At 69.1% G+C, this 8686-nt stretch overlaps 2 protein-coding genes across 5 annotated transcripts; one reads left to right on the top strand and one right to left on the bottom strand.

Moving 5' to 3' along the window:
- Positions 1 to 670: 670 nt before the first annotated feature.
- On the top strand, positions 671 to 4366 carry EIF5A (eukaryotic translation initiation factor 5A). 2 transcript variants are annotated; one of them, XM_039910786.1, is made up of 6 exons: positions 696 to 773; positions 2410 to 2595; positions 3018 to 3122; positions 3239 to 3370; positions 3462 to 3535; positions 4007 to 4366. In XM_039910786.1, exons 2-5 carry the CDS (start codon positions 2431 to 2433, stop codon positions 3522 to 3524), a joined length of 465 nt encoding a protein of 154 aa, XP_039766720.1. In that variant the 5' UTR covers positions 696 to 773; positions 2410 to 2430; the 3' UTR covers positions 3525 to 3535; positions 4007 to 4366. The 2 variants fall into 2 exon arrangements, with proteins under 2 accessions (XP_028911258.1, XP_039766720.1); XM_029055425.2 differs by lacking the exon at positions 4007 to 4366 and having other exon boundaries at positions 671 to 773.
- A 122-nt stretch (positions 4367 to 4488) lies between these two features.
- On the bottom strand, positions 4489 to 7046 carry GPS2 (G protein pathway suppressor 2). 3 transcript variants are annotated; one of them, XM_029055365.1, is made up of 10 exons: positions 6528 to 7044; positions 6278 to 6387; positions 6065 to 6177; positions 5866 to 5945; positions 5692 to 5774; positions 5425 to 5587; positions 5220 to 5306; positions 5032 to 5111; positions 4808 to 4876; positions 4489 to 4637 (listed from the first exon to the last, which is right to left on the bottom strand). In XM_029055365.1, exons 1-10 carry the CDS (start codon positions 6619 to 6621, stop codon positions 4554 to 4556), a joined length of 963 nt encoding a protein of 320 aa, XP_028911198.1. In that variant the 5' UTR covers positions 6622 to 7044; the 3' UTR covers positions 4489 to 4553. The 3 variants fall into 3 exon arrangements, with proteins under 3 accessions (XP_028911198.1, XP_028911200.1, XP_028911201.1); XM_029055367.1 differs by having other exon boundaries at positions 5425 to 5566; positions 6528 to 7043; XM_029055368.1 differs by lacking the exon at positions 4808 to 4876 and having other exon boundaries at positions 6528 to 7046.
- Positions 7047 to 8686: the final 1640 nt, after the last annotated feature.

Raw genomic sequence — 8686 nt, 5'->3', positions numbered from 1 at the left:
GCGGCGACAGTTCAAGGGGGAAAAGGGGAGAGGAGGGGGTCGGAAGCGCGTGCGTCGAACGAGTGGCGTGGTCGGGAGGCAGAGGAGGCGTAGTGCGCAGGCGCCGAGTCTGTAAGGGCGGGGTGGGGGGAGGGAGAACACCGCAGGTCCCCCTCGGGGCATGCGCAGAGTCAGCCGCGGAGGTTCTGGGGTGGGGCTTTTGCCCGCGCGCGTGCAACCTAGCTTCGACGGAGCCCGGCGCGGCGTGGTCTTCCCAGCGCGCAGACGCACTCGCGGCGTCCGCGGCGGGTGGGGCGCGGCGGGGAGCCACGGCGCATGCTCTCGGAAGTGGGCGGTCTTCTCGGGAAAGGGCGGTGGGCGTCGCGGCCCTCCGCGCAGGCGCAGAGAGGCCCCGATTGGGCCCGCGGCCCGGGGAGGGAGGGGGAGGGGGGAGCGGGTGGCGAAACTGCGCCTGCGCGTTGCCGCCGGGTCGGGAGCGCAGGGGACCGGCCGAGCCCCGGTGCGCAGGCGCGCCGGGGGGAGGTGGGCGGTAGGCGGGGGGAAGAGTGCGGGGAGGGGCGGTGCGCCTGCGCAATGCGGGGGCGGAGGGCGGGGGAGATAGGGAGAGCGCCTGCGCCGCTGTCACACCGCGGCTTGGTTGGTCAGTGGGGAGTCGGCGCTTGCGCACTGGGACCCGTGTGCAGCAGCTAGCGGCGGCGGCGGCGGCGGCGATCGAGCTCGCGGCGGGCGGACGGACGGTCGGGGTCGAGTCAGTGCGTTGTTGCGCACAGGAGGTGAGAGGGCGGGCCCGGCGCGCCTGCGCCGCGGGGCGACTAGGGGGCGCGAGGACGGAGCGGCGAAGGTGGTGGCGGGGCGGGGGGGGGGAAGAGAGGGAGGGAGAGAGAGAGGGAGGGAGGGCGGGCAGGCGGCCGCCGCCTGGCGGGGCCCGGCTGCAGGGGGCAGGGGGAGGAGGGAAGCCTGCGTGCGCGCGCGCGCGCGGGCTTGGCGCGTGGGGCGGCGGCGGCGGCGGCGGCGGCGGGTCTGGGCCGGTGACGTTGGCGCGCCGCGGGGCGAGCCAAGCCCGGGAGGGAGAGGGGGCGCCGGCCGGCCCGGCCCGGCCCGGCCCGGCAGGCGGCGGGGACGCGGGAGGCCCGGCGTGGGCCACGTGGGGGGAGCGAGAAGAAAGGCCCGCCGCGGGACCCTCGGGAGGCCGGGGGCCCTCGGCGCGCGCGGCCACGTGTGCGGGGGGGAGGGGGCCCCGCGGGGTCGAGGCCACGTGACGGGGGGTCGCGGGGTCGGGGAGCGTCGGCCGCGTGGCCGGGGCGGGGGCCGCGTGGTGCGCCGACCGACGGACGGACGCACGGACGTCGGGACGCACGGCGGGGCCCCGGCCCGGCCCCACGTGGTCCCCGGGAGGGAGCCCCCCGGGGACGCGCGGCGGCGCGGGGGCCGCCTCCTGGGCATTTTTGACTTCGTTTTAGGGGGGGGCGGGATGGAGCGGGGACGGGGTCGGGGCAGGCAGCGTGGTGCCATATGTCCAGCGTCTCCCCCGCAAAAAAAAGTTCAGTCTGAAGTCCTTGCGTTGCTTTTCGCACCCACAACCCCCCCCGAGAAATCCCCGCTTCTAGGACTGGGGGGTCCGAAGCCCCCTCAAATCTCTTCCCGGGTCCCGGAGCGGCCCACTGGAGGGGGGGTGGGGGCGGAGGAGGAAGTCTATTCTCAGGCCTCCAACCATGACACAGCCAGATCGGGTTTCCAGTTATTTTACTTTATCATTTTTCTGGTCCAGCCTTCTGGCCGCGGGCCCTCCTCCCCTCCCTCCCTCTGCCCCACCTTTTGAGCTCCCAATCGTCGGTTGTACCGCGCTCTCCTCCAGCTCCTACTCCCACCCCCATTGACTCAGTCTCCCCCCTCCCCCCCCCATGTACTAGGCTGCCATGGGTCTCCATCAGAGACCAAGTGCATTCTGGGACAAGGGGGAGGGCCCCGGGGCGGCCCGAGGGTAACCCCCCCCCAATGGGGTTGTGCCAGTGGGGCCCCCCCCCACGACACCCCCTCCAACCAGCCCTCCCTGGGAGGCCTGGAAGTGGGGGAATCCCCCACCCTGTGGTTTCCTGCCGAGCGGGGGCAGCGGGCGCAGCCCGGGATCCCGCCCCCCCACCTCTGCGTCAGCCGGCCCCACCCGCTTGCTCAGAGCGCCTTAGCTAATTATAGCCCTGCCACCCTGGCCCCAGGGCTTGGGGGGGGGGTGTGGAGAGGGAGGGAGAGAGGACCCAGGTGTCCCAGCCCGTCCTGCCGCTCCTACCCTTTCGCCCCACGCGCTTTTTACCCATCTGGGGGATGGGGAAGGGGCCAGGTGGCCGTTGCCCCCATTGGAGATGTCACTCACCCCGTTCCCCCTCCCCCCCCCCCCCCCCCCAACCTCCCCAGTTGGGAACGCAGCTTCTCAAAATGGCAGATGACCTGGACTTCGAGACGGGAGATGCGGGGGCTTCGGCCACCTTCCCCATGCAGTGCTCCGCCCTGCGCAAGAACGGCTTCGTCGTGCTCAAGGGGCGGCCTTGCAAGATCGTCGAGATGTCCACCTCCAAGACCGGCAAGCACGGCCACGCCAAGGTCCGGCCAGACTTTCCCCCTGCTCCCCCGCTCCCCACCGGCACAGCACTTCTTTTTCCATTCTCAACTCCCCGGCCTTGCCTCCTTATAAAGGCCCCCCTCCAGCTGGTATTTGGTCCCTGGCTTGCTGGTGGGGTGGGGAGCCTCGCTTCTCTTCTCAGTCTCCCCAAGAAGCTGAGGCAGGACCCCCCCCCCCGCCCCCCACCGAGGACTGTGGCCCGGCTTCCGCGCGGTGCCCCGATCTCTCCTGTGCTCCCCCACAACTCATCGTCATCAGCTGCCAGCCCGTTACCTGGGGTCCCATAAGCCCCAGGATCCCACCTCCTTCCCCGCCCTCCTTGGGGGTTAGCTGTGATGCCTCAGCCACCCTCGTGGGCCTCACTCCTCCTACTCCACTTGTGCCCTCCTCCCCCAACCTCCAGGTGCACCTTGTTGGCATCGATATCTTCACCGGGAAGAAATACGAAGATATCTGCCCTTCCACCCACAACATGGACGTCCCCAACATCAAGCGGAATGACTTTCAGGTAAAGCGGGGGGTGATGGGTTGGGGAGCGAGGGCGGGTGGGGTTGGGGGGGTCATCCCGCACCGGTTGCGAGGGCCTTCGACCCCACATCTCTCTGTCTCCGTGTCCCCGACCAGCTGATCGGCATCCAGGACGGCTACCTGTCACTGCTCCAGGACAGCGGGGAGGTGCGGGAGGACCTGCGCCTTCCCGAGGGCGACCTGGGCAAGGAGATCGAGCAGAAGTACGACTGCGGGGAGGAGATCCTGGTAGGCCCCGCGCCCGGCCCCCTTCCCCCGTGCGCGGCCCCGGCCCCCACACCTTCCCCTGACCCCCGGTTCCGCTCCCCTCTCCCCGCAGATCACGGTGCTCTCGGCCATGACGGAGGAGGCGGCCGTCGCAATCAAGGCCATGGCCAAGTAACTGGCTCCCAGGTAGGTCGGGGCGGGGCCCTGTCGGGGCGGGGTGGCCGCGGGGGGCCGGTCTCGGCGTGGGGGCGGCCCGGCCCCTCTGACCCCCGGTCTCTCTGGCCGTCGTTCCAGGGCGGCGGCGGCGGTGGCGGCGGCAGTCAGTGTTAACGCTGGAGGCCTGGGGAGGCCTGGCCAGGCCCGGTCCGGTCCGCCCCTCTCCCCCTTCCCGGCTGGGCGCCCAACTCGATTTATTTGACGTTTTATTTTGGTTTTTCCTCCGGGTCTGTCGGGGCTCCCCCGTCCCATCCCCGGCTTCCCCTCCCTGCCCATCCCCAGGGCCGGGCGGGGTGGAGGTGAGGCCTTGAGCGGGCCCCCCCCCACCCCTCCCCTGCCTCGGCCCCCACGCTCACACTACAGGCTGGGGGCACAGGGGCTCGTGGGTGGGGGGGCGGTTGGCCCACTGAGGTTTATTTTTTTTTTTATTATTAAATCTAGAAACAGGAACCTGAGGATTCTGATTCTGGCTAAGTGTCTCGCTCCCCCCGCCCGTCCCCATCCGTGTCCCCACCCGCCCCTCCCTCCCATCATGGGCTGGGGGCTGCGGTCAGGTCCCTCTTCCTTGAGGGTCCTGCCTTTTCCCCCCAAGGGGTCACGTCTGGGCAGCAGGAAGGGGGGCCCCCCAGAGCAGGCCCCACCAGGTTGACTGAGGGGTGTGGGGGCCTGCCTGCCTGCTGGATCCCCTCCCCACACTGCTCTGCCCCCCCCCCCCCCCAATCCTTCCCCTCTTGCCCCCCTTTCCTCCCCACCCAACACATTTGTTAAATCAACCTCAATAAAACTACAAGTTTAATATGAGCCTCCTCCCCACTGGCTGTTTCTCCTTCTTCCGGGCCAGAACCGGGTCCCCGCCAACCGGATCGGGGCCCTTCTCGGGGGGGGGGAACGGACGGGTGAATGAGGAGAACTGGAAGCCAGGAGAGGGGAGGAAAGTCTGGTTTTATTGGGGCGGGGGCTGGGCTGACCGGCAGGCACGGGAGCGGGCTCACTTGTGGTAGAAGCGCTGGGCTGAGCTGTGCTGGATGAAGGGCAGACGGGGGCCGGGCTGGCTGGGGGCGGGGAAGCCCGACTAGGTGTGGGGGGAAGAACGGGGGAGACGGTCACCGACGGGGCCCTGCCCGGCCCCCACCCCGGGAAAGCAGGTTCGGGCTGTCCCCTTGGGCCCGGAGCCGGGTGCGGCCCGCTCTGAGGAAGCGGAGGACACGGGACCGGGGTGGGGCGGAGGGCCCAGGCTCTCACCTTGGTGGTCGTCTGCATCTGGACGGGGATCTGGGGGGATGCGAGCAGGCCCGGGGCTGGGTGCAGGGCCTGGGGGGGGCAGGGGACGCAGGGATGTCTGCAAGCCCCGGGGAGGAGGGCGAGGGGCTGGGGAAGGGTTAGGGTGGGGACGGCCCTGGGGACAACCTCCCCCGCCCCAAATCCCTTTCTCCTCCCCCTCGACCGGCCCCAGCCCCGGGGCTCACCGAGTCGGAGAAGCCGGACTGCTGGTTGGCGTGTTCCAGCTGCTTCTGGAGAGACAGGGCCCCTCCTGGCTGCAGGAAGCCTGGGGGGGGCGGACGGAGGGTGGAGGCAGGGTCGGGACCGACCGGAGGAGGAGGAGAACGTCCGGGCGAGGACGGGGGGGTGGGGAGAGGCGTGGGATGCTCCTTACCTGGTTGTGCAGGTTGGAAGTGCCCGTGCACGGCAAAGGGCTGCTGGGGCTGGGACAGGTACGGGACCGTGGAGAAGGCCGCCGGGGCTGGGGGGCGGCGGGGGAGGGTCAGGGGGCGTCCCGGGAGGGGGGCTCTCCCGGCCCCGCCACCCCCCCCCACCCCCCCCCCGGCCGCGCGGCCCCGCCTTCCCCGCCCCCGTCTCACCCCGGAGCTGCTGGCTGGGGCTGTAGCTGGGCTGGGAGGGGCCGTAGTGTGGAGGCTGGGCGGCCCCGTAGGCTCCCCCGGGGCTCCCCTGGAACTGCCCGTGCTCCGGTGCCGCCGCCGCCGCGAACGCCGCCGCCGCCGCCTGACCCGCACAGTCACCGGGCTTGAGGAGAGGAGGGGGGCGCGGGGAGGGGCGGGAAGGGTTGGGGGCGCGGGTCGGGACCCCCCCCGGGGGCGGGGCCCCACCGGAGCCCCGGCGGCCCTCACCGTGAGCACTTGCGGTCCGAACATCTGCTTCGCCCGGTCGGCCGACATGAGGGTCCCGGGGCGGCTGTGTCCCCCGGGGCTCCCTGCGCGGGAGGGGGTTACGAGGAGGGAGGTGAGCCCCTCCGCTCCTCCCCGGCCCCCTCCCCCGGGCCCGGCCCCCGACCCCCCGCTCACCCTGCATGCTCAGCAGGTGCGTCCCCGTGTGAACGGCCAGGCCTTGCTGGTAGGCCGCGGACGTCAGTGTGGTCAGGTCGCTGGCGTGGAGACGGGAGGGAGAGGAGGAGGAGGAGGAGGAGGAGGAGGAGGAGGAGGTGACCGCGGGCACCCCCACCTCGCCCCTTCCCGGGCCCCGCCCCTTCCCGCCCCCTCCCACCTCTGCTCTTTACGGCGTCGTTTCTCCTCCTCGTGCAAGACCTTCTTGAGCTGCAGGAACAACTGGTGCTTCTCCTCCTGCAGCGACAACAGCTTCTCCTGCAGCTTCAAGATCTGACGGGGGAGGGAGGAAAGGCGGGAGAGGGGGGTGGCGGAGGGCGGGGCCGCGGAGGCGGGGGGCGGGGGAGGATCCGGCCCGGCCCGGGCGCCCCACCTGCTCCTTGGTCTCCTCCAGTGACATCCGCTCCTCCATCTCCTTCTTCTTCCTCCGCTCCTGCTCCTCCTTCATCTTCTGCTCCATCATCTTGTCCACCTCCTCTTCCTCTGGCGGGACGCGGACGGGACGCAAAAGAGCACACACACACACACACACACAGGGAGAGGAGGAGGAGGGGGGCGTCAGGCGGCAGGGGGTCGGGGGCCGGGGGTCCCGGGGCCGGAGGGGAGGGGAGGGGACGGCCGACCTTGCCTCTTGCGCTCGCGCTCCATCATGATGTGGCGGTGCAGCGCCCGCGCCATGGCGTTGGAGAGCTTGGGGCGTTCCAGCAGGGCGGGCATGGTGGCGGCGGGCACCGGGGGGCCGAGTCACCGGGATCGCGGGGGGCCGGTCCTTCCTAAGGCCGCCGGGGGGGAAATGCGGTGGGTGGGCCGCGACGGTTGGCGACGAGCGAAACCGCGGGGAACGGGAGGCGCCGCGCGCCGGGGATGGGGCGGAGGGGGGCGGGGCGGGGCGCCCCCTCCGGGGTCACGTGGGGCGGAGCGGCCCCCCCCTCCCCTCGCCCGTCACCTCTGGCGCGCGCCGCGCGCACGGCCCTTCCCCCCCCACGCCGGACGACCGCGCCGCAACGGCCGCGGGGCCGGTCTGCGCAGGCGCGGGCCCGGCCGGGAGGGGGGCGGGGGGGGAGGACGCGACCCCGACGGAGCGGCACCGCACGAGCCGTCTCCCCGCCCCCGCCTCCTCGGCGGAGCGCCTCGCGTCCGGCCGGCCCGACGACTTCCGGGTGCGGCGACGTCAGGCGGGCGGAGGGAGGGGCGCGCTCTGCGCCTGCGCCGGCGGCCTCGCGCCTGCGCGCCTGCGCGCCTGCGCGCGGGAAAGGGCCGTGGCGGGAGAGCCGGAGCTCGAGGCGCCGGCGCACGTGAGGGGAAGAGTGGCGGCAGCCGACCTCCCCTCTCACCCTCCCCCGGCCCCACTTTATTATTAGCGCCCGTCGGCGTGTCGCTTCCGGTTCACGGCCACCCCGCGGACCTGTTTTCTCCAGAACGTCCGGGATCCCGAACTTTTCTAACGCTTCTTCCCTCGTCGTCTCGGCCCGTCCACCTCTTCCACCGTTTTCCCTGGCCTTAGTGTCTCCTTCGGAGAATTAGGCCTCCTGAGGATGTGGCCAAGATCTGCTAATCCAAATCCGGTCTTCCAGCCCGCCAGCCCGTTGCGGGCAGGGGTTGTCGCTATTTGTGGCTCAACTGGACTTTCCAAGCGCTTAGTACCGTGCTGCGCACAGTAAGCGCTCAATGAATACGGTTGAATGAACTAGTCATGTGGACTCGCAAAGACCACTTTAGCTCAATTTGCCCCCACATCCATTTGTTTTCTGGGCAGTCCGTGGTATTCGCCCAAGCATTCTCCAACACCACTTTTCAAAAGACTCGGGGCTCTTTCCAGCCTGTTTTTTAAAATAATGATGGTGTTTGTTAAGCGCTTCCTCTATCCTAAGCGCTGGGGTAGATACAAGGCGTTGGGGTTGTCCCACGTGGAGCTGACAGTCCGGATCCCCGTTTTACCGATGAGGTCACTGAGGCCCAGAGAAGCCGACTTACCGAAGGTCACACAGCAGGCAAGTGGCGGAGGCGGGATTAGAACCCACGACCTGGGACTCCGCAGCCCGGGCTCTTGCCCTCCCTAAGTCTCGCTACTTCCTTTTCTCTGCCCATTAGGCCCACGGTGACAGGATTATGCAAATCTTCCAACGTGCTGTTGGGAAGGGGCTGCCTCGGGAGAGCCAATCAAAAGACGCTATGCAAATCAGGTTCTCCTGAGCACGTGCCGGCCTCGCCGGGGGGCGAAGAGCCCCCCGTACGCATGCGCGAGCGCACTCCCCTCCCCCCGCAGGGAAGGAAGGGCGCAGGCGCGGTGGCTCCTCGCCCCGCCTCCCCCACTTGCCTGCCTTCTGACGGTGGCCGAGTTACTTCGCCCGGCCTCCGTTTCCTCAACTGCAAAATGGGAATCCATCCCCGTTTTCCCTCCTTCTTAGACTGTGAGCCCCTCGTGGAACTGGGACTCTGCCCATTGCAATTGGCTGGTATCCACCCCTGCGCTTAGTACAGTGCCTGGCCCCGAACTGTATATTCCAAGCGCTTAGTACAGTGCTCTCCACATAGTAAGCGCTCAATAAATACTATTGAATGAATGAATGGCTCATAGTAAGCACTTTTAGCAAATATCGTCATCATCAATTTGTATCTAACCCCTTGCTGAGAACACTGGGTGCCACGTAGTAAGCGCTTAATAATGAATAGAATCAAGGGGATGTACACCTCATTAACAAAATAATAATAATAATGTTGGTATTTGTTAAGCACTTACTGTGTGCAGAGCACTGTTCTAAGCGCTGGGTAGATACAGGGG

The sequence above is a fragment of the Ornithorhynchus anatinus genome, chromosome X5 (genome assembly GCF_004115215.2).
Source record: "Ornithorhynchus anatinus isolate Pmale09 chromosome X5, mOrnAna1.pri.v4, whole genome shotgun sequence".
Taxonomy (NCBI): domain Eukaryota; kingdom Metazoa; phylum Chordata; class Mammalia; order Monotremata; family Ornithorhynchidae; genus Ornithorhynchus; species Ornithorhynchus anatinus.
The sequence above is the reverse complement of the archived record's forward strand: the minus strand, read 5'-3'. Positions and strand labels throughout refer to the sequence as shown.

What these genes read in the sequence shown, in the direction of transcription:
- GPS2 (XM_029055365.1), bottom strand. Translation starts at nt 6,621, where the DNA reads ATGCCCGCCCTGCTGGAACGCCCCAAGCTCTCCAACGCCATGGCGCGG. An exon ending in TCGGACCGCAAGTGCTCACG is followed by an intron (nt 5,588 to 5,691) that starts GTGAGGGCCGCC and finishes CCTCTCCTCAAG; the next exon opens with CCCGGTGACTGTGCGGGTCA. An exon ending in AGATGCAGACGACCACCAAG is followed by an intron (nt 4,638 to 4,807) that starts GTGAGAGCCTGG and finishes CCCCACACCTAG; the next exon opens with TCGGGCTTCCCCGCCCCCAG.
- EIF5A (XM_039910786.1), top strand. Translation starts at nt 2,431, where the DNA reads ATGGCAGATGACCTGGACTTCGAGACGGGAGATGCGGGGGCTTCGGCC. An exon ending in GCAAGCACGGCCACGCCAAG is followed by an intron (nt 2,596 to 3,017) that starts GTCCGGCCAGAC and finishes CCCAACCTCCAG; the next exon opens with GTGCACCTTGTTGGCATCGA. An exon ending in ACTGCGGGGAGGAGATCCTG is followed by an intron (nt 3,371 to 3,461) that starts GTAGGCCCCGCG and finishes CTCTCCCCGCAG; the next exon opens with ATCACGGTGCTCTCGGCCAT.